Genomic DNA, 24813 nt, shown 5'->3' on the forward strand with positions numbered 1-24813 from the left:
CAACTATATGAAAAATCCTAAATGTTGTCTACTTAGCTAGCTCATACTGTATGGCCCTTCAGAAAGAAATATGCTAAGTGGACAAAAAAGCATTTCAACTGGTTGTAAGAGGGCAAAGAGAAAAGCCTGAGCAAGGACAAGAAAGCATAATTCAGGCTTGAGTTTGAAGACAGCATGAAGGTTAAGAAAAATGCTCTAGAGTAAGATCGGCCAAGTTCAAATCCATGATTCAGATCATGCCATAGGACTGATGTTACTTGACTCCCTAGACCTCAGTTTCCTCATGTGTAAAATGAGCACGGTGACTGTGTTTACCTCAGAGAGGTACTGAAGGGATTAAATGTGTCAATATATAGAAAACACGTAGAACAGTGCCTGGTATACAGTAAGAGCTCAACAAATGTTAGCAGTTATTACTGTATTTTAGTTATAAATCAGTAAGCCAAAATTATGAAATAAAGGAATTAAGTGGGATGCTAACAAGAATAAGTATAGAGGAAGAAGAAACTAATTCCTATGTGATGCCCTATTTCCTCTGAAATAGGAAATGAGGTCTTTGGAGAGATGGTGAAAGCACAACCCTTGGAAAAGGACCAACAGAATTTTGTTTTCTTTTTTAAGCAGATAGCAGTTATAAACAGGTTAAATGACTTGTTCAGTCACAGTTACAGGTTGTGAAGCCTAATTTGACTTAAGACTTCTCCACTGTATTTGATGTCCCACAAAATTATCCACTTTGATGATAAAAGTCTTAAGAATCCAATACAGTTCATTTTGTTGTGTAACTTAATGCTATATGACATTGTTTATGAACTCACAATTTATAAACAGTAGGTATCTGTGACTATGAATATTTTTGTTAACTCTGAAATACTGAAAAGTGACTTATTTGAAATAGCCTAAAAATATGAGTAAATAATACAAGCTTTTGCTGGAAGAATTATTTATTAATTCTTTGATTTTACCCTATAGGATATTAAATTTTAAAAACCAAGAAACAAAAAACACAATGTTTTGGTAGGAACATGAGCAAGGCCACTGAAGACCATTGGTTTTAAAACACTGAACTACTGGAAAATCTGTGGAATTCGGTTATGGAATTAAAGGCAAAAATCTATTCCTGAATCTTTTTCCACAGGAAAGAATTTTTTGAACCTCTGAAGCTGATTAAATGTACCATTACAGCATGTGACTAAAATGTAACTGCCTCACTAGGTTAGATGTAATGTACAAAAAACCCAAGAAGTTTAAGACAGCCTTTAAAATACTTCTTTGTATATATATGTAAGAGCACAGTTATACATTTTTTCTAATTGTATTTTATTATGTATGTTGATCACCATACATTACATCATTAGTTTGTGATGCAGTGTTCCATGATTCATTGTTTGCGTATAACACCCAGTGCTCCATGCAGTATGTGCCCTCTTTAATACCCATCACCAGGCTAACCCAACCCCTCACCACCCCCCACCTCTTTATAAAAAAGAAGCAAAGTGAGACGTGGCCAGAACCTACTCAAGGGGTTAAAATGGTGAAAATTTCAGAGAGACGTAGTTAACAAATGAAATAAAGCTTTTCAACGAAGATCATGACACGGTACTCTTTGTACTAACTACTAATATTCTAATCATCAAGCACCCTTTGAGATCTAACCTAAGTTTGTTACAGGTCTAGCAAGAGATCCACTGCACTCAATTGAAATGGTTTGTTTCTTGGTGCTCTGAAATGCTTTCAAAATTAGATTAACAACTAAATGTTGACTAAAGTATCTGTCTCTCTTTTTAGAAATACCTGTTAATGAAGTGAACAATTACAGAGAATGCCCGTGCAGTACAGCTCCTGCCCCCATAGAAATGTGCAAGAGAACTCAACAGTGAGCATGCCGAGCTTGAACAGCACTTAAAATTTAGCATCATTCTATCTAGGTGCCATCCTAAGGCTAGGTATCTTACAAATGTTAATAAGATTAAATTGCTCCTTCATTATATAATAAAGCATCTCCAATAACTGCTGTGTGCCATCCCAGTCCTTTCTTTAATAATATGTGACCACAGTCCTATTTATCTCATTAAAACTAATGGTTACTGTATCTACTACAATGGGGGAAGAGTAAGAAAAGGGGTTTTCTCAGAAAAGTCATGAAATGCTTTAGTAAGTTCACAATGCAAAATTCTGAAGGCTGCAATTAAACTAAATTCTAATTATTTAATAAAATTCACAGGTCTACATACTTGAAAATGTCAAGTTATAACAAGGTATTGTATGGATCCTGCACATAACAAGATCTATTTTCACTACTAATCTGATATACAACTAATACATAAAACTTCAAGAATTATCTACTGCAAAAAGGAGGTCCATCTTTAAACATGAAAGACTCAAAATTCATGATGTAATATTTATATCATGTATTCAAAATACTCACTTTTCAGCAGAAATGACTATAGTCCATTATCAATTTCTCAGAGATTGATTATAATTTAAACATTAAGCTCTGTCTCTCCCTCTTCCAACAGGGAATGGTGGGATAGGCAGGCACAAATTTTTTATCATTATTTGCAATCTATCTGAAAAACAAGGTGTCTACTGACATGATCCGTGTTAACAACTGAACCAGAAATAAGCTGGACCAACCAATTTTAGACCACTCTTACCTAAGATGCTTTTCATATAACGTTTATGGTGTATTTAACAATAAAAAATAATCTAAATCTTTAAGTACCCAAAGGATGGTTTTAATTTTACAAAATACTGAGTTAATTCTTCATCGTAACAAAGAATATAAGGTTGTAGGATCATTTGATAGTATAGGTTGTCATCTGCATCAAGTTCCTCATATTTTATGCATGCTGTATTATGTAAAATGTCATTCTGATTAAATGTAATAATCAATCCTGTTTATATTTAAGGAAAAAAGTTATGACTCTGGCTTTTCTTTTTAAGTAACAAACAAAACTTAGCTTATACACAGCTGATTATACCCTAATGTATGTCCTTTCCTTCTTGTTCTGTTCTGTGTATTTTCCCCTCAGACCCATATTGGCGAATGAAACACAAAAATCCATGTCATTTACCTAACAATGCTCTTATAATACTATAGCTCAGGAAAAAAAAATTTTTTTTTAAAGATTTATTTATTTGACAGAGACACAGCGAGAGAGGGAACACAAGCAGGGGGAGTGGGAGAGGGAGAAGCAGGTTTCCCACTGAGCAGGGAGCCTGATGCGGGGCTCCAACCCAGGACCCTGGGATCATGACCTGAGCTGAAGGCAGACGCTTAACCGACTGAGCCACCCAGGCGCCCCTATAGCTCAGGAAAATTTATGTGATCTAAAGTATATATGTCATAAGTATAATTTTAAAGTAGCAAATTCATTTTGCTTTAACTGCACTAGCTTTCCCTTTCTAAGATAACAATGATCTTTTATTCAAAATAGGAAAAGCTGGAGAAAATGTTAATTACTCTATTTTCATTTATCTGAAGTAAAAGGATTTTTAAAAAGCTACCATCAATCATTAAACATAGCGTTTCCTACCTATAAACAGTACTGCAGTTCCCAGGTATCCTCCAATGAATTAGAATTTCCAAATAAGTAAAAAACCTCTATACACATTACACTTATATTACACACTTCCTTTTTAAGCTCACAGTGGAGATGCAGTACCGTTTTCTCCTATAACACAGATACATTTCCTTCTATATTTACCAGTCTGTTAAGAAAGTGCATGACCACAAACGTATTGAGAACAAACAAGATAAAAATTTTATCATAACTTCACCATCTTAACACCTTTTCTACCTAACAGATGATTCACATGAGAAAATCAAGTCAAAAATCAGAAAGTGGGGGAGAGGATACAAGAAAAATCTTTTCTGAATATAGAACAATTTGGTAATACGTTGCTAAAAAAGCCCCAAGAACCTGATGCTATCTAGTTTTACCTAGTTAACAATATTAGAACATCAGTTTTAAAAACACAGAGCTCGCTGGAAAAGCAAGCACAAGTCATGTGGGAAACTCTTCTGCCCTAGGGTTGTGGAACTAAAAGCAATTTCTATTTTTCTGTATTTCATAAATTTCTGCTTAAACAGAAATGAGGATAATGAGATTGAAATAAATGAAGGCAAGAAACACTGGTGCAGTATTTGAAGGAAATAAGAAGGAAGGAAAGCATGAACAATTCAAACTCATAATTAAACCAAACTTTACACCAAATTTGCTGTAAAAAGTATATTAATTTAATACAGTTTGAAAGTATTGGGATTCCTACAATTTAAGATAGTGAAATAAAACAGTACTTGATTGAGGGGAAATTAGGAAACTTGATTCATATCCTCGAGGATCCACACCTGGGCCTTCCACCAGTAGAAGGAAACAAATAGGTGATCTACATTATCACTTTATTCTATGACAACATATAATATGAAAAGCAAAGCAAATTGTACTAGAAGTTGTTTAGTAATTTAGTCACAAAAAAATAGGAAAGGCTAATTAGAAAAGGCTGCATGTAACATTCTGCCCTTGTCTCCAGAGTCATTGATTCACCTAGTAGGAACCAGGTATAGGTATTTGGTATACAACAGTGAACAAGAGACACAAATCTATGCCTTTATGGAATGTACATGCCATTAGGACAAATGGACAGTGACATATATTCAAAGATGTTTTTCTATGTAATTAATAAATGCAAAATTTTAAAAATCCAACTTGAATATTGTACCTATTGAATATGATTGAAGATTACTAGCTGACCAATTGAAAATATTTTTAAAATAAATATGTAATTTATCTCTACTGTAAAAAGCTTATTCATTCTCCATCCATGGCAGAAAAGAGCCTCTTAAGTCACACAACTTGAGTAAGACATGTCCGCCTTTGTTGTACTTCAATTTTTAGTTCTGAACTTGCTCTTACCTTAAGAACCACATTTGATAACAATACTGCTCAAAACTTGTTGAGGTGTAACCAGCGGTCCTTGGCTACTAAAACAAAGACAACTGAGCATGATGTACTCTCCTGGACTATAACATTTATTAAACATGTTTCTATTAGAACAGATATCCTAAGGGGTAGACTTCAAAGACAAACCATGTTTGCAGCCCCATCAGGTGGAGAAACATGCTCCCCTTCTTAATTCCGTGGACTGGGTAGAGCATTTGAAAAGCACGGTTTTCCTTAATTTTTATTCTACCTTTTCTTTACAATAAAAGAAAAATTTCAGCTGAACTCTGTAACAATCTGGCAGCAGTTTGTGAAAAGCAGCAGGAAGAGCGGAAAGAAAGGTGACTGAGACCATCTCCAGCTGCGCTCAGCATCTGCCTTCTTAGGTATCTCCAAGATTATTGCCAGGTTGAGGGTGCCTTCCCAAAAATCCATCCTGAGAAAGGACTTTCCCAGGTTAAATCTACAAGAGCCATCAGTCTTCCTATCCAGATGGCATGACTGAGTTGCGAGAACACTGGCATCCATTAACATTGCATATGAAGATCTCATTTGGAAAGTATACATCTTAAAATCTATGGCCTCCACAAGAGAGGGGCGATCAGACACTGGGCAAACTAATTTCATGTATCAAAAGACTGAATGGGGCAAACTGACCTCAACTGCTTCCTAACATGATGCGTTAAGAAAAGTACAGTATCACTTCTGGGATGTTACTGCCAAAAAATGCAGAACCTGAGTCTTAACACGAGGAAACATAACAAACGTAAAGCGTGGGAGAGTCAACAAAATAACTGAACTATACTTTTAAAGGCATCAAGGTGATAAAAGACAAAAAACTGAGGAACTGGCCCAGATTCAAGGCTAAAGACGCATAATAACTGAGTGCAACATATTATCCAGGATTTACTTCTGCTATAAAGGACATTATTTAGACTGACAAAACCTGAATAAAACTAGCAGAGTGGAGAACAGGATTATATTGATTTTAAATTCTTGGTTTTGATAATTGTACAGGGGTTATGTAAGAGACTGTCCTGATTTTTAGAAAAAATTGCTGTAGTACTTAGGGAAAAAAGGGGGTATGTTGTCTACTTCTTACCTTCAAATGGTCTAGAGAAAATAAATGTGTGTGTGTATGCATGTGTGTGTGTAAATATATAGAGGAATAAAGCAAATGTGGTAAAATGTTAACACTTGAAATATTTGGGTGAGCTTCCTTGTATGATTTTTGCAATTTTTCTGTAAACTAAAATTATATCAGAATAAAAAGGCCACACTCAGAGAAATACTAATCTCCTGATCAAGTTGCTGGCCTGACCCTGCTTGCCACAGAACCTGGTGGTGACAAACCTATCAAAAAACATTCATGGGAGGTGTCACATAAAAGACTATGGCCAGCTTCCTGGCACAGCTTTTATGTTCTCACGACAATTATGCAAGGTTCGCTTGCTGTAGATATAAAGTTTGATAATGCTCAGTGCTAGTGTACAAGTGGAGAGACAGGAAATCTCATGCACTGTTGGGAGTTTAAATTTGTGCAATCTTTTTGGAAGACATTTTAACAATGTCTATTATAATTCTAGATGTGAATTCCTTTGAATTCCTAGTCATTTTGATTCTGGAAATTTATTATATAGGTAGACAAATATGCATACCAAGATACTGAATAAAGCATCATTTGTATTAACAAAAAGATTTTAAATTCCATGTGTACAATTAGGAATAGATTGCTGATTACATATAACCTCCCAGTCATGGCTATATACACACAACAAAAAACAATCCAGTTAGTAGCATTCATTTTCAATGAGGAAATAAGATCTACATTTTTATCCTCTCCCCCCAAGTACACATATAAAACAATACATACAACCCTACACACAATTATTTGTGATAATGGTGGGCAGTGGCAAAAATTCCATTTTGCTCTACAATGCATTATACAATTAAACAGGTGTTTTATTCTTTACTAATTAAGTTTGATTTAGGTAAATAGCAAAATGAAATCGCATTCTCTAGGAATCAACTCACACCAAGTCTAGAATACAGCTAACTTAAAATAAAAACAGAAAAAGGCACACAAGTTAAAAATTTACTCAAAAAAATTGTCTCCGCAAATTTCACTGGGTGGACTACTTTAGAAAAAATACACCCAATTCAAATAAGGAAATTCACACCCTTATAGAAAACATATTTCCAAAAAGGGAAATACGATGCAACTTAAATAACTTTAAAGAGGTTTCAATCTTAACTATGTGTTTAATTTTTGTTAAGAAGTCCTTCAGACACTTTACCTGACCTTATAAACTGCTTTGTAAGGCAGTGTTCAAGAAGTGGAAAGTATCATCTGATGAGAACACAAAATGTATCATACACAGGAGAGGTAACCAAGTGCTGTGGTTAAGTACACGGAGTCAGGAGCTGGGGTGCTTAAACTCAAATCCTGGCTTTAATGCAAACTAATGGAAGCTACTTAAACTCTTTCTCAGTTTCCTCAACTGAAAACACAGATAAAAGTACTTCCATATAGGATTCTTGCAAGAATTTAAAATGTTCATATGTGTATAGCATCTAAAAGAGTGCCTGGCACTGCATAAGCACTCAATAAAACACCACTACTCCTTCAAGGCTGGATTACTCAATGATATTTACTGTAATAAATACGGTAAAACTGAAATGGATCCTTCGAAACAAATACATATGTATATTGGTTTAGAAATACATGTAAATAACCATATATCTCATGAGGGACTGATATCCAAAATATAAAAAGAACACCCCTAAATCAACAACAAAAAACCTGATTTAAAAATAGGAAAAGGAAAAAAAATAGGAAAAGGACTTGAATAGACATTTGTCCAAGAAGATAAACAGAAGGCCAATAAGCATGTGAAAAGACGTTCAACATCACTAATTATTAGGAAAATGCAAATCAAAACCATAATGAGATACCATTTCACACCCGTTAGGATGGCGATCATCTACAATAACAGAGAATACAGTGCTGGAGACAATGCACAGAAACTACAATCCTGTACATAGCTGATGGGAATGTAAAATGGTACAACCACTGTAGAAAACAGTATGGTGGTTCCTCCAAAAGCTAAACAATTACTACTTGATCTGTCAATTCCAATTCTGGGTATACACCCCAAAGAAGTGAAAGCAGGGACTCAAACAGACACTTGTACACCAATGCTCATGGCAGCGATATTCACCTCAGCCAGAAGGTGGAAACAACCCAAATGCCTATACTGACGAATGAAGACAAGAACAAATGTGATATATACATACAGTGAAATATTATTCTGCCTTAAAAAAGGAAATTCTGATACATGCTACCATGTGGATGACCTTGGAAACATTATGGTAAGTGAAATAAGCCAGACAGAAAAGGGCAAACGTTCTAGGATTCCATTTATATAAGGTTCCTAGAGCAGTCAAATTCATAGACAAAGAAGTAGAATGGTGGTTGCAAGGAGCTGGGGCTGGGGCTGCAGCTGGAGGTGGGGGTGGGGGGAAAGCTAGTGTTTAATGAGTACAGAGTTTCAGTCTGGGAAGACGAAAATGCTCTGGAGAACAGATGGTGGTAATGGTTGTACAATAATGTAAATGTACTTACTGCAACTGAACTGTACACTTAAAAATAGCTGAAATGGCAAATTTTAGGTTCTATACATTTTACCACACACAAAAAATACATTTAGTTTTGCCTTAAGCTATAGCTTACAGGGGTGCCTGGGTGGCTCAGTCGGTTAAGCGTTTGCCTTCGGCTCAGGTCATGATCCCAGGGTCCTGGACTGAGCCCTGCATCAGGCTCCCTGCTTAGTGGGAGTCTGCTTCTCCCTCTCCTCCCCACTTCTCTCTCTTGCTATCTCTGTCTCTCTCAAATAAATAAATAAAATCTTAAAAAAAACAACAACATGTAATCTCATTAAAAAGAAAACCAAAAAAAAAACACCCATGGCTTACAGAGGGATAGTGGCTTAGCTTTAAGGGGTCCTATGTTACTACCAGGTCAAGTGACACCTGCCTGGTAACAAAAACAGACAAGTTGGTGCCAAAACAAACAAAAGAAATGAGGAGTATATGTATATATAAAGAGAAAAAGTACACATGTGTACATATACACACAAATGGTTCCTACTACCATTAAAGCAAAGATACAAAAGGAAAGAGAGGAGATTATCTGAGCATCTATACCTTTCAAGGAAGGGCAGCCCAGACAGCATGTAAGCAACCCATCAGAAACTGTTTAGGACTAAACATCTTTCATAGAAAATCCGCAAGTAATCATGGACAACTGGCTTGTATATGAGATGAAGTCACAAAGTTTTCTCCCATGTACTTCCCCTCTTATTTCTCACCCCTACCTCAAATTCTAAGTAGTGAAGATTTTTTTCCTCTTTACAAATTTTCTGTCAGACAGGTTAAGTTGTCAGTTCTTTGAAGGCTAGGTGGTCAACTGAAATTTTTTTGCAAGAAATAAATCTGATATTAATCAGAAGAGGTATTAACTTTTCTCTCATCTCCTAAATATTCTTTCCAATGCTAGTGAGACAAGGAAGGTAGGGAGGGAAGGAAGGAAGGAAAGAAGCAGCAGCCAGCAAAAGGAAAAGACATTTTCCCCTACCTCAAATGAAATTTAGAAGGCCGTAAGAATGGGGCACCTGGGTGGCTCAGTCAGTGCTGGGACTCTCGATTTTGGCTTCGGTTGTGATCTCAGGGTCATGGGACTGAGCCCTGAGGAGGGATCCATGCTCAGCGCAGAGTCTGCTTGTCCCTCTCCCCCCACCCCCGCTCTCGTGTGAGCTCGCCTCTAAATAAATAAATAAAATCTTAAAAAAAGAAAAAAAAGAAGAAGAAAAAGTCTGTAGGAGTATACAACCATCCATAACAGGATTTTTTTCACCTGTTCTTCATGGGTTCTACTCTTGCAAATACATGCAACATTTAGTGTATAAAACATCTGTCTGGAAAGGGCTCTACTTATCTGTTAACCACTGCCTAGGACAAGTGAACAAAAGGTGTTTGGCACTGAGATAAGTCAGAACCCCAAGAAGTGACTACAAGTGATTTCTGTTAGGGAAGCTTGACCTACAGCAAAAAGGGCCAAAGAGATTTTTAGTAGGAAAGGATATGAGGAAGACAAGTTACGTTTCAGGAGGTTTCTCAGGGTAAGTTCCTGCCTCCCAAGAATTAAAAAACTATGGAAAAGCAGGTAATTTTCAGTTAAAAAAAAAAAAGTGTAACTCTTAAGCCAAAAGACCTTGCAATTTTAAAGTTAGATTTTATATGGAGTCCTAATACTCTAAAAATAAAATTTTCCATGTACCTGGTGAGGAATCAAAGGATAAACACGGTGGAGAGAGGCCAAGCATTACACATCACATGGAAGGAAATAGGAGAAGTAGGAAAGAATGTTTCCCTGTAAAAGGTCCAATGGGTCTCTTCCTAAATTAATCCTGACTCCACCTGTGGAACAGAATAGCCTCAGAAGCGGGTGCCTGGGTGGCTCAGTTGGTTGAGCGACTGCCTTCAGCTCAGGTCATGATCCTGGAGTTCCGGGATCAAGTCCCACATCGGGCTCCCTGCTCAGTGGGGAGTCTGCTTCTCCCTCTGATCCTCCCCCCTCTCATGTGCTCTCTCTCATTCTCTCTCTCAAATAAAATAAAATCTTAAAAAAAAAAAAAAAAGAATAGCCTTAGAAGCAGTATTATGCAATTAGGCAGTACATAAAGGTCCGTGCCTTTTCCTTAATAAAAGTACACTTGAGAATGTAACGATACTGCTAAGATGACTGGCAACAGTTTCCAATCTATGCTTGCTGACTTGTGATTATTATTGCTGATGACGTTCAGAACTAGTAAACACGTTATAACCACATTATAAAAAAAAAAACCTTATGTGTATAAACGGGTACCAAAAGACATGTACGAGAATGTCCACAGCATCAGCAGACACCCCCAGAAATAACCCAAAAGGCTACTGTCAAGGATCAGATAAATTATAAAAAAATCATACACTAGAGTGCTACTAGCAAAGTGAACTATTGCCACAGATGTGATCAGGTGATCACTAGCAAAAGCCACCAGACTCAAAAAGGTACAAAATTGTATAATTTTGCTTATAAGAAATTCCAAAAACAAGCAAAAGTCATCTGCAGTGTTCACCAGGATACAGGTTACCTTCAAAAGAAGGGTATAGAGACTAAGACTAGAAGGGGCTACAAGAGGGCTTCTAGGAAGCTGGTAATTTCTTTCTGCAACTGTGTGCGATGGTCACACCATGTATATTCACTTTGTGAAAATTCACTTTATTGTACATTAACAATTTGTGTGCCTTGTTTTTGTATTTATTACATTAATTTAGAAAAATATTTGTGTGTATGTGTGTGTATAAACATACATATCTAATATTTTTGAATGAATGGTTTTGAGAAAAAAAAGTTCTTTCCTGGACTTCATTCCTATTGTCTGCAAATTTTAACAACAAAATTTTATAAGGCGGTGATTTCTAGTCCTTGGCTACACCATTCCAAGATGTATGTATTCCATATTAAGAAAAGTTAAATACTATGCCAGTGAGGACATAAGTCCCAACAAAACTGTCTTCTCCCCTCTCCATCCAAACTGCAGATCAGATATTCCAACAATCTCTCCTACGTAGTAGGCAAAAAATTAGGATCATCTGTGGTCTTCTGTTTGGCATATAACCTATCACAAGATTATGCCTTTAAAAAAAAAAATCACTAATTATGCAGTGTCATGGAAAAATACTAAATACGTACTAGGATTGGAATGCTCCCATTATTAAAATTGGCTTCCTTTGCCTATCTCATCTAAAGCTGAGAAGAGGAAGGAGGGAGAGAATGGTATAACAGATTCTGGTTCCTTTTTAAATTTTTTTTTAAATTTTATTTATTTGTCAGAGAGCGAGCGAGCACAAGCAGGGGGAGCAGCAGGCAGAGGGGGAAGCGGACTCCCCGCTGAGCAGGGAGCCCAATGTGGGGCTTGATCCCAGGACCCTGGAATCAGGACCTGAGCCGAAGACAGATGCTTAACCCACTAAGCCACCTAGGTGCCCCATGGTTCCTTTTTATTTTAACCATTTAATACACATTTAAATGCCTACTGTGTGTTAGGCACTGCACTAGACTTGCAACATCCCGGCAACAAGAAACAGGGCCCTATCCCTACAGATTACACTGTAATAGCATCTAGTAGAGGGCTGGCAGGAGGCTAGCAACTGTGCCCACCTATCTCAACTTCATACACACATCTGTCTTACAAGGTGGGTGCTATTATCCTCATTATACAGATGAAGAAATTAGCTTAGAAACCACCTTGCCCAAATTTACATAATGGTAAATTCTGTTCAAAACATAACTTGTTCTGAACAAAACGTAACATGAACTTTGTTCATGATTTTCCATACCCTCTGCATTAAGATAGAATTTAATTACAGTTCAATTCTGGATACTAACATGTGAAGAGGGTGCCTGGGGTATGAATTTTTTTAAAAAGATTTTTTATTTATTTGAAAGAGAGAGAGAGAGAGAACGAAGGGGGGGAGGAGTGGAGTTGAGGGCGAAGCCAGACTCCCCGCTGAGCAGGGAGCCCGACACACGAAGCACGCGGGGCTCAGGGGATCATGACCTGAGCTGAAGGCAGGTGTTTAACCGACAGAGCCACCCAGGTGCCCCTGGGGTATGAATTTTTATGATAGGATCTTAAAGTGCAGTAATTGATTCTAAAACTTTCTGTGATACAAGATTTGGTTTGCTTCAATGAGGGGTCAACAAAAAACCTGAAAGTTCAGAAACCTTCTTTCATTACCCTCCTAGTACTTCAGCTACTGAATAAAATTTACAAAGATAAAGGGTAAATTTTTCTTTGAACACTAGAAAGTGAAAAAATGCTGTCTAAAGCTATACATACATAAAATTTAGTAAATCTAAAGACAACTACTGTAGAAGCCATACCTCAGCTACTACACACATACAGACAGACATGTGTGCACATATGTGTATGTCATAAACTGTACAATTACTCTTACATTTTCCCTGCACAAGGGCAAATGTTACAATTGCACTAGGAACTATGAGAGTCTCATGACTCTACTATTTACACTATCAATCATAATTCTTCAAAGTACATTTTTTTCTGAGTTGAAAAGGACCAAGAATCTACACAGACATCTTCAGTTAATGAAGAGGTTTTACGTTCTTTTTTCTGTTGGTAGAAATTTACAGACACAGTACTAGCTCAACCCCATTCATGTTTGGCCAATTTCTTAAATAGCCAAATCTCAAACACACAGTTTGGTATTCTGAAGTATTTGAATTCAGCAGTGCATCCGCCTTTTATTTTCCTTTTAAATAACCCAGACCAGAACATTTATGGATAGGATAGCCAAAATAAAGTCTAATGCATAAAGGTAAGGCTATGACTCGGGTTGTTTGTTTGTTTATTTATTTATATGAGAAAAAGAGCACACACGCAAGTGCAGGGGAGGGGCAGAAGGAGAGATAATCTGAAACAGACTCTTTGGGAGTCCATTGGAGAGGGGGAGGTGCTGGATCCCACAACCTTGGAGATCATGACATGAGCGGAAAGTATGCTTAACTGAATGGGCCACACAGGCGTCCCTATGACTCAGGTTTATAAAGGAGTTAAGCACTTTCAAAGAATCCTGTCCCTAGGGCAAAACAAAAGATGTCAATTATCATTTTAAAATATAAAATTTAAAATACGACACTGAATTAAAATGGAGAATTTTAATAAACAAAAATAATAAAATAAAAATTCCTATGTTTAGATCTATCCCACAACCCTGAGACCATGACCTGAGCTGAAACCAAGAGTTCGATGCTTAACCAACTGTGCCACCCAAATGCCCCTCCAAAATGTTTTTTATAGCACCATGGCATGAATAAAGAAATACCTTTTGGCCTGAATGTTAATACCCAAAATGATATTTCTTCCAAATTTTAACTCTGCCTTCTGTTATCACATGTCATATTATAATAAACCTGCATTTGTGGTAACACCAAAACTACTCTGATGAAGTGGTCTTTAACCACAACTCAAAGCTTAAAGAATGGCTTTCTGCCAAAGTGTATCTGAGCCATTAACCTGTCACACTGCCTTCATGTGCCCCTAGACCAAAAACACAGGCCAAGGAGCTAGCATCTGCTCCCTCAAGCCTCACAGGAGGCCCGGGGGTGGAGGGCTCTGAAAAGTAATACACAACACAGGGGTACAGGGGTTGATAGTGCAATCTGACAGCAAACCGCTTTGCCCTGGGTGGTGCTGCTACAAGCAACCTGATACTCTAACAGTCATCTGAGGAGCCTCTGCCCAACACAGATGAAAGAAAGGTTCTGCATTGAATATGACCATAAGTGATTACAAATATCGATCATCAGTAACTTATGGTGGTGAAGCACTAATCCAGGAGCAAAAGCTTTGGGAGTTAAGGGGTAGCAATGAAGAAAACAAGGGTAAGGCCTTTCACAGATGCAGGCTGAACTCTCATCATTTGGGTCATTCGTGCTATGTATTTACTCAGTATTTTGCTGTGCTATGAATTTAAATTAGGCAAACTGCAAAGCCGTTGTTAGGGTTAATTTACTAATTAACTGTCCAGTCAACTGCCTGACATCCAATTGTCTAACGAGAAAATAGGATAGGTTTTCTTTAAACTCCACTGCAGCAACTTAATTCTTAACATTCCTTTCACCAACTTCCATACCTGTGTGCTCCTGAAAGACACGCAGTTTCTCTTCTCTACAGTATGAGTATTACTGACCTCTTCTCATTCTTACCTTTTGTCACAAGCAATTCATTGATTAATGCTACCAACTGTATTTCAAATTATCTTCTATTATTTTCATTCCCTGATTCCACAAGGTTAGATAAAGCTCCCGTTACTACTTACATCCACAGCTTCCTAAACTGGCCTCATATATCAGAAGAAACAAGTACATAACAACAAACAGAATGTATCTCCTTATATATGTTCTCATTTAATTCTCATTAACAACCCTAAGAAGCAGGCATTATTTCAAACTTAGAAGGGAAAACTGAAGCTCAGAAAGTCACAAGGTAGGACCTTCCCCTACTTCTGATTACACACCAACCATACTAAGGTCAAGATAATGAGACCTACCCTCTGGTCCTTAAACTGTTTATCTTCTTTGCCTTCCCCAAGTAAGGACTTTCCCCCGCTAATTCAATGAAAAATAAATGCCTATTTGCTTTTTCCACTCAACAAACCACTTATCATATGAAAATTTATTTAATGTTTCAGAAAAATCACTTTTTAATCTGTAAACTATTTCTCGGTAAACCAAACTGTTGAATTCCAAGGATAAGAGAATATGAAACAATGGCATAAGGTTAAACAAACCAGGGAAATCTGATGTGTTAATAGCTCTAGGGATTAGTGGAATCCAGAGCCTTTAAAGAATAACTAAATATCCCAGTAATGGAAAAAAATGCCAACCTGTTTCCACAATAAATTAAACCTGCACAGTGGGTTTTTTTAGGCCATAACTTTCATGCTGAACAATCTTTTTTTTTTTAGGATTTTATTTATTTATTTGACAGAGAGAGACACAGAGAGAGAGGGAACACAAGCAGGGGGAGTGGAAGAGGGAGAAGCAGGGAGCCTGATGTGGCGCTCGATCCCAAGACCCTCTTTTCATGACCTGTTCCGAAGGCAGATACTTAATGACTGAGCCACCCAGGCGCCCCCCCCCGCTTTTTTTTTTAAGAGCAGAAGTGCACATCAGAGAAATATGGCCAAAGCTATAAGCTTGTATTATTCACATGTTGACTCAAGGGTGTACAGTATTAACATCAAGTTTTCAAATATAAGTAGACAGCGTGTGTTCACTAAACCAATAAACTAGAATAGCAAGTCATATGTTAAAAAAGAAAAAGGCAATAGAAAAAAATTATGGAATAGGTCTTAAACTCTAATATTATTTAGACTATTTTGAATTAAACAATAATTATGAACAAACCAATCTAAAATTAATAAATTATTTTCTACATTGGAGAAAATAATTATAGTCTCCCAAATAAACGATATTAAATTTACAAGTTTTACAATGCAGAGAAAAATGCAGAGACTTTATACCCAAGTCCAAAAAGCTACAATGATGACAATTTCTCACCTTCATTAAACTATTTTATCCACGGAGAGTGTCCTGCTATAGGTTACTGTTATTATTTGCTCAACAACAGCAATGTTCCTTAATGAAGCATGTTGACAACTTAAAAAAAAGTGATAATCCATGTTTCTGACCAATTCTGTAAGTGACATAAAGATCTAAATGGAGGGGCACCTGGGTGGCTCAGTTGTTAAGCATCTGCCTTCGGCTCAGGTCATGACCCCAGGGTCCTGGGTAGAGCCCCACGTCGAGCTCCCTGCTCAGTGGAGAGCCTGCTTCTCCCTCTCCCACTCGCCCCCTGCATGTGTTCCCTCTCTCGCTGTCAAATAAAATCTTAAAAAAAAAAGATCTCAATGGAGCTACAAACAATACTCCTGAAAAGAGGTCCTTGGAAGTCCATGTTCCTTCATGTAATTTTGATGGGTCTAAAACTAATTGAAAGGAAAACTTACATATATCAGGTATAGGTCTCCAGCAATTTCACCCAGGCAGGTTTCATTGTAATATCAATAATCAAATACTAATATAAGACCCATTATATATAAGCCAATATAATGATGCAATTAACACATTAACTTCCTGGGCTTTTAAAATGATGATGGTTCCTAGATATGAAGGAAAGTTTAGGACAAATTAGATCCTCAATTCTTTAAGTATAAATTTGAACTTTGGAATGGAAACCAAAATTAAAGGGAAGTCATTCAAACTGGTGATTTTTTATTTTTTTCCTGGTTATCCCTCAGTGCCTTGGTTTGGTTCTAGTATTCCTCAAGAATTAATCCTACTAGTCTGGTCATTATACTCAACAAATCTTTTAATCTGAAAGAGGAATACTACTTGCCCTGGGGTCAGCCCTCTTGACTTTTGCACAAATTGCTAGGACCTGTATTTCATGCTATTTTCATAACATCCTCATTTCTCACTTGATCTGCCCAGTTTTCGGACTCAAAAGCACTGTTCACATATTATTTTAATAAGAGGAATGTAGAACAAATGTTCTTGTTTGTTCAGGTTGCATGTAAATGAGGAGGGAGGAGCTTATAGGGTAGGAAGGGAAGGGAAGAGAGGAGAGGAACCGGGAATGCCAGATAGCAGTAAAAAGGAAGAGAAAAGGATTGCTTGAGGAAGTGCCAGAGCCACCACGCTGAAGAGAAATAAAAGAGATGGAGTGTCTAGCGGCCATAAAAGGGCAATTGTCCACCTCCTAACAAACTAAATCTGGTCAATCCCAAATATGGAAATGTTTTAGTTCAAATACAGAGCTTTTCTTCTGTGGGATACAAGCACAGATCACAATCATTCTTTCCCTAGAAAAAATCTCACACTTGGAGATCTACCATTGTGAGAAAAATCTGTTGAATTATTGTATAAACTATTTCCAACTTTTGTTCCCCCAAAGTCCAGGTCTTTCCAACAACAACAACAAAAAAGCAACAACACCGCTCTAGCCCTTTCACAGTTATTCTAGGGCTTCAGTCTCCACATATGTAAAATACAAATGTTAATTTTAACAACCTGGAGAGGTGGAGGTGCATTTTGTTAAGTCCAATACTCATCAAATGTTAGCTATTATGCACTCGAGACTTTCTCGCTTTTTTTTTTTAAAATAAGCTCCACACCCAGACGTAGAGCCCAACCCTGGGCTCAAACTCACGACCCCGGATGGAGACCTGTGCCGAGATCAAAAGTCGGACATTTAACCGACTGAGCCACCCAGGGGCCCAAAGATTTTTCTTGGTCTTTAATATATATTCTAACTCTCAAAAGAGTTCATTGATGACAAAACTGTAGAAGTCACAATCATTTCAAAATGTGATTACTTCCTTATATATCCATTCATTCTGTCCATCGGCAGATGCATGTCTTAATAACCTATGTTATCAAAAGTTCATTCACTTGACAAATATATACTAAGTACCTGCTTTGACTAGTCACTGTCTAGGGGCAGGGGATATGGGAGTCAACAAAACAGAGTGTATAATTGCGCGGGTAGAGAGGGTAGGACTGAAAACTGGTTCCCAGCAGCTGGAGCAACAGCTTTTATTTCAAAAGTGCCTTCAGTGGGTTTTACCTGTTCCAAGTCACCCGTTTGATAACGTAGGACCTGCATCTGTTCTGTCCCTGCCCCAGGTCACAACTTCTCACTCACAGATTACTTTTTCCACAGGAATTTCAACCAAAATGGAGTTTTAATAAAGCTAAATTTCATGCATACTTGATTAATCTAGCTGCTTAGCTGCTACCATCAGCACTGCTAGCACATTTTTAATCACCTTCGTCCACCCATTGTTGTAATGAAACACAAAAGCACTCAACCAAAGTAAGTGCTTTGAAAATGCTCTTTGTCCTACCTAACCACCAAGAGTTCCTCCCCAGGATTCCTTTAAATAATCAAGGAAGTGGGGGGGGGGGGCAGTTGTCCTTTCTGATCACTATTTTCCAAAGTAGTACATTTCCAGTCATTATTTTTAAAGATTATATGCTGACATGATAGTTGTTAAAGCAATGCCTGAAGACTTGTGGGGGGCAACGAGGGTTCCCACTATTCTATTTGCAGTTCACTTGCTCTGATGTGTAAGAACCTGGCTACATTGTGGATAAGGGCTCCATAACGAAAACTGTACTCCTCATTTAAGCAACAGTTTTGGCATGTGTACACATTTTCTGGCTCACCTACAGAATATTCTCCTCATAATCACCTACCAGTTCAATATTACAAGACAGGAGCACCTGCGTGGCTCAGTCGGTTGGTTAAGCCTCTGACTCCTGATTTCCGCTCAGGTCATGGTCCCAGGGTGGCAAGATCGAACCCCATGTCAGGCTCTGTGCTCAGTGCAGAGTCTGCTTAAGATTCTCTCCCTCTCCCCCTCCCCCTCGCCTGGCTCCTGTGCACACTCTCCTCCCCCAAACCTAAATTAAATAAATCTTTAAAAATATATATATTACAAGATAAACTGACTTTGTTGTGTTTTTAAAAAGGAAGATAGTCCCTGATTTTCATAACAATTACTGGTACAGCATATTCCACTTTTCAATTAGGTTCATGCTTGAGACGGGATTCTAAAGTATTCTTTTAATAAGATATCCCATATCCCAGACACATGTAAAATAGCACTGTTTTTCAAAGTAATGAAATATAAATTAGCTTGAGAAAGTGCCCAATGCTAACAATGCTACCACTTATACAAAAGATTTTTAAAACTGTTATTTTCAGAATCAAAAACATCTCTTTAAAATCTCTCAAAGCAGCTCATCTTCATTCCTCGAGTGTTTTAAATTTGTTTTTAGTAACCAAAAGTATACGGGAACCATATCTAATAATTAACATAGTAATTTATGCTATGTTCTTTCTTCTACTCCTAGGTATGTGGTTGGAGTGTCATCTGTGGCCACTGATCTCCGTTTTAGGCCAACTAAACTACAACATAGTTTAGTTTCTTTCTAAACTACACTTTAGGAAGAAAAATCTACCAAAGAAAAAGAATACAGGTTGCTCTCCTTCTCACGCATGATGATAACTCAAGTAAAGGAACACAGTTTTGAAGAACAAATGTCACAAAGTGACAACATGAAACCTTGCACTCTCAACAGGACAAGCAGCATGAGGTAGCAAGTGATGAGGTCGTAGTAACAGGACTAAAACAGTGATGAAAAGCCAAGCAATGCTGCTGATAAGGGGAGGAAGAATTGGAGAGTCTGGGAGAAGGCAAGGTCAGGTGGGGGCTGGGAGGTTTTGGGGAAACAAAGTAATAGAATCCACAGGCTCTTGTTTTCTACCTTTACCACAAGCAACATATGCCTGTACCTACTAGTGCAAAGACAAGCAACCATCATCGGGGAACTTAATCCACTAGTTGGGGGGAGTGGTGGTTATTACTTTATCTTCTGTAATTTCAAAACATGATTTCTAAGTTTAGTATATCGTACCCAATTCAGAGCAGGAACTATGTATGTTTGACTCAAATTCCAAGAACTTGCAGAGAAAGATGAATTGTGCTTATCATCTTTTGGCCTCCTATTCTGGCAAAGATTTCTTCCATTTTTCAACTCCCAAGTGTAGAAAACTAATATACAAATTCCATTGCTATGAAACAATTTACCAGAAGAAACTGTATTTTAGACGCAATCTAAAACATACATATGCTGATACTGTCCTACTGTGAAGCTTTATTTATTTTAAAATATTCACCAGAAACTCTGTGATTATCTTCAACAAATCTGTAAAACAAATATCTGCCTGTTATGAGGACACTGTGGTAGGCACAGGCACTAATTCAAAAAAAATTAAAAGCGCTAACATTTTAATCACCCAAAATATTGTCATATATCTGATTTATGCTTAATCTTTTTGCAACATTAAATTTTTATCTACCTTCTGAATTAAAGAAGCACCTATTACATGAAAAAGTCTTAACATATAAGAACTAGGAAAATGAATTGGGTGAGTTTTAGTATATATTATCAGATTTGGTTTTTTTTTTTAATTGGGTCACTTTCATCAATGTAGTGTAAGAGTAAATTCCTCCTCAACTAGGAAATATTTTAAATTTCTTACCAATGAGCCTTTATAAATATTTACCAGGGCAAGCAAGCTAGGGAGCCAACAACACAAAACAAAAACAAGGTCTCATGTCTAATTAATCATAACCTACCATCAGAGGTAAGACTACTGGGCTGACATTCCTGCTTTAGGTATCTGAAGTCTTTTCTGACTGAGGTCAGTTTGGCAACCTGATTTATAAGACTGAGTTTCATATTGTTTCTCAGATGATCATTACCAGAACTTGGGTTTCTGCAATTCAGCACATATACATGCTCCTGAAACAAAAGGTTTATAAAACCATATTGTGGGATATAATCATGACATTTGCTATTCTATTCTTTTCTGTTTCATTTAATTAGGGGAGAAAGGCAACAACTTACTAAATTTGACTCCAGAATGTGCTGCCACTGGCAGTTTGAAGACACGGATCTATAGATGATAAACACCAGGATGTATGCCACAGGGCAGTATACTAGAACACTACTTGATAAAACAGCCTTGATTAATGCCACTCAAAAGCTGTTATTACGTTCTCCTATTCTCCTCTACTCCTTAGATACTCTCCGGTAATAACCTTCACTTCAAACGAAAAGGATGGTAGGGTGATCCTTGAAGGTGATATAGAGCATGGCATACCATTACAAGCCACAAACTGGAACCTATCCTGGTCACTTCTTAGCAAGGCAAAAAAAGACAGAACTAACAGCACCTGTGAGGGACATCTGTGACTATGGTAGGCATATACTTAGTGGTAGTAAAACAATCCAATCAACATACACATAAATGGGTATATATTTTGTTTATTTCTGCATTTTAAAAGCTTGAAACAGGGAGCCTGGGTGGCTCAGATGGTTAAGCGCCTGCTTTCGGCTCAGGGATCGAGTTCCGCATTGGGCTCCCTGCTCAGCAGGGAGTCTGCTTCTCCCTTTGCCTCTGCCTCTCTCTCTCTCTCCCTGTCTCTCATGAATAAATAAATAAAATCTTTAAAAAAAATAAAAAATTAAAAAAACTGAAACTTGAAACAAAAGTATTTTTTAAAAATACTCTTTTCTACATTCAGTGCACCTGGTATTTTATTTTCTATTCTAATATGTTGTCTTAATGCTGGTCATAACCCACTAAATCGATTTCTTGACCCACTAATGAGTGGGTTGAAACCTGCAATTTGAAAAACATAGCTTTAGAGACACACAAATCAACCTAGCTGGGTAAGAGGACCATAGAGAAATTACAGGTCTCTAGCGGCCACCTTTAACTGATGAGAAAAAGCCCAAAGAACTGAAAACATCAAATAGTGATTGTTTATTTAGCTCTAGGAAGATCATATGAGAATGTGTAAGACTCAAGGTAAGAAAAAAATGTAATAGTACCCCCCCTTCTCCACCCCCTCCAAAAAAACCAGGTTCTTGGTCGGATATTTAATCATCATCACCACTGTTAGTCTAACACTGGCTTCCTACCCAGCACTGTGTGTTTAATTTATTGATACAGGTAGATATTTATACAGAGACACATATAGGTATTTTATATACACACATATAAAATACATTAACATAAATTATGTATGTATATACTTATGTTACTATATTTTTAAGATACAAATTTAAACTTTTTTTCCAGATCATTTTTACAACCTGTCAAAATAATAAAATTAAGTGTTAGATCTGAAACACAGGTCAGCTGGACCCCAAGTCTAAGCTCTTAACCACTAAGTTATAAATTCTATGAACTCTTCCCCACATGAGTTCTCAACCCTGGCTGTACATCAAGAATCCTCAGTGGAGTTAAAACAAAACAGATTCCCAAGTGCTACCCCCCAAAAAAGATTTTTTAAGTTAAAGTAGCAAATATTATAGAGAATTACATTTTGTAAACAATGTATCGAATATCATCTCCAACCCATTATGTCAGAAAAGATCTTTTTTTGGAGAGTAGACACTACTGGGTGCCATCAGACATAAAATACCTGGTTGAAGTGAATTATTGCCTTGGTTAATAAGCAGCCTACTTTACCTAGAAACTTGATTAGATCACTATCATTATAGACTGGAATTTAATATAAAGCAGTTTTGTCTTAGGTTTAATAACTAAATTTCATTTAGAATTTAACTGCTGATGTACAAAAGGATCTTAACGTTAAGATAGCCGAAACGATAAAAATTAGATTGCACTAGTGTATTTCTATTAAATTTATCTATCCATGATTTAAACCATTACCTTCCCAACATATTTTTCTTTATTACCTAAAAGATAAAGAATTCTGAACCTAATGTAACATTAATAAACTCTGCATTCTTCCTGGGCTCATTCACTTCCACCATCCATAGGAAAACATTTAGTAGCAAGTACACAGTACAAAATTAGGAGGTTTCCAAATAATTTGACTACATCAGTCAAATAAAATGTACGAACATAAAAACCTTAATTTTTGACAGTTAAGTGGTAATATGAAACCAAGAATTACCACTATTAGCAACCACAAATAACAGGGGGACTACATACCACAAACACATAAATGATTAATTACATACATACAATTAGTGAAGCAACAACAATCACTGTTAATAAGGAGCCATGCATTTTCCTCTCAGGAAAAATTCTTCGTAAAAGACAAAAACGAGCACGAACTATAAATGGTCCACATAAGAATTATTTTATTTGGTCAAATTAAGGCTCCAACTAAAGCATTTATCTATTTCCTATTCAGGCCACGAAATGACAGCACTGCAAAGAAACTAGTCTATGATGTAAACCACAAAGCTAATTACAGACCAATACATGACTAATACCTAAACTATCTGGTGAAAGAAATTACAGCCCATTACTATTAAAATCCAGGGAAAATATCTACCCCAGTGTCTTCTATAACCATATCTCAAAGGGAGTGGGGGGAGGAAGGGAGGGAGAAATCGCTCATCAAGCTTATGATATATGGGGTTTTTTTAACAAAAGAAAAAGTACTATTACCATAAATCCATACCACATCTACAATCTAAATATTAAAATCTCTTAAAAATTTAATTGTGATAATTAAATACAGAATCATGAGCGTTCATTCTATCCATGACCCTGGGGTCACTGGGAGATTTCTAAAGCATACCTTTTAATCCACGCCATGGTACTTCAAGAACATGTTAAGGTAAGTCACAGCTTGGAACACTTCGATGCACCTCAAAACACCTCAGCCAGTGTATCTGTATCATTCTCCTTTCCTTTTGAGATCATAATGGTTCCGAAGAACTACAATGCTTCCATCTGAATGATAGTCTCATAATTTCAATGACTTAAAAACAAAAACAAAAAATAAGGACTTGAGTGTTGGTGTGTTACGTGCACTGTTAACTGCTGCCATGACTAAGAAAACCAGAGAGGCTGCTACTACGTCACCCTGTCACTTTTAATGTGAATCCTCAGATGAATGAGGGGTACATGCTTAGCGGTCAGAGTGACAGCTTTTGCTTTATGGCGATCCATCAAAACCCCACAAATCTCTTTGCCCCAACAGATTCTTCAGTTCTTCTGAAGAAATGAAAAGGACCTAAAAGACAGGTCTGAACACTTGGCAGGTGCCTCTGACTGACCACCTACTGTATTCTGTGTTGCATGAGAGCTGGAAATCACCCACACCCCTGCACAAAAGAGAACTCATTAATAAACACAGCAGAGGGCCCTGCCCCATTTTAATTATGGAATCATTTTAAATTCCATGGAAGTCATTAAATTGAAATTCCATGGAGCTCCCGTGTTTGAAGCTTACTTCCATTAAGAGTACGCACGTATCGATGAACAATAATGGCTAACAATCAAGTTGTACCGGGGCTCTGTGACTGCCTTGGCAGGTTGTCTGTCCCCCTTTCCTCCTCACTCCAACCCACCTTTGTTATATAAGAACATTTAAAACATTTCATTATTAAAATAATAGGATAAGACGTTTGTATGTCACATTTTAAATCTAAGAATTCACTCTACTTTTGCCTGAAGTTTGGCACTCTATAATACTTACAGAAGGAATACTCAAGCTACACAAAGAAAACTAAATTATCAATATCGTATTGATATCAGCTATCACATATATTTGTCATAAAGCAATTAAAATTACCTTAGGATGACCGATCAGGAAATTTTTAATAAAAGCAAGC

At 37.0% G+C, this 24813-nt stretch overlaps 1 protein-coding gene across 8 annotated transcripts in view; it reads right to left on the minus strand.

Annotated features, from left to right (window-relative positions):
* RBPJ (recombination signal binding protein for immunoglobulin kappa J region) overlaps window positions 1–24813 on the minus strand; it is a 113694-nt gene that overhangs the window by 52154 nt on the left and 36727 nt on the right. For 3 of the 8 annotated variants that reach the window (XM_028088590.2, XM_088021227.1, XM_088021228.1), the window contains exon 2: window positions 23775–23957. The exons of the other annotated variants lie outside the window; for them this stretch is intronic. In XM_028088590.2, coding sequence (XP_027944391.1) covers window positions 23775–23791 — 17 coding nt within the window. In that variant the 5' untranslated portion in view covers window positions 23792–23957. The remainder of the gene's footprint in view (window positions 1–23774; window positions 23958–24813) is intronic. 8 annotated transcript variants of the gene reach the window in all.

The sequence above is a fragment of the Eumetopias jubatus genome, unplaced genomic scaffold (assembly GCF_037043125.1).
Source record: "Eumetopias jubatus isolate StellerSeaLion01/CBP00866 unplaced genomic scaffold, mEumJub1_p1.0 scaffold_2, whole genome shotgun sequence".
In the NCBI taxonomy this organism is placed as follows: domain Eukaryota; kingdom Metazoa; phylum Chordata; class Mammalia; order Carnivora; family Otariidae; genus Eumetopias; species Eumetopias jubatus.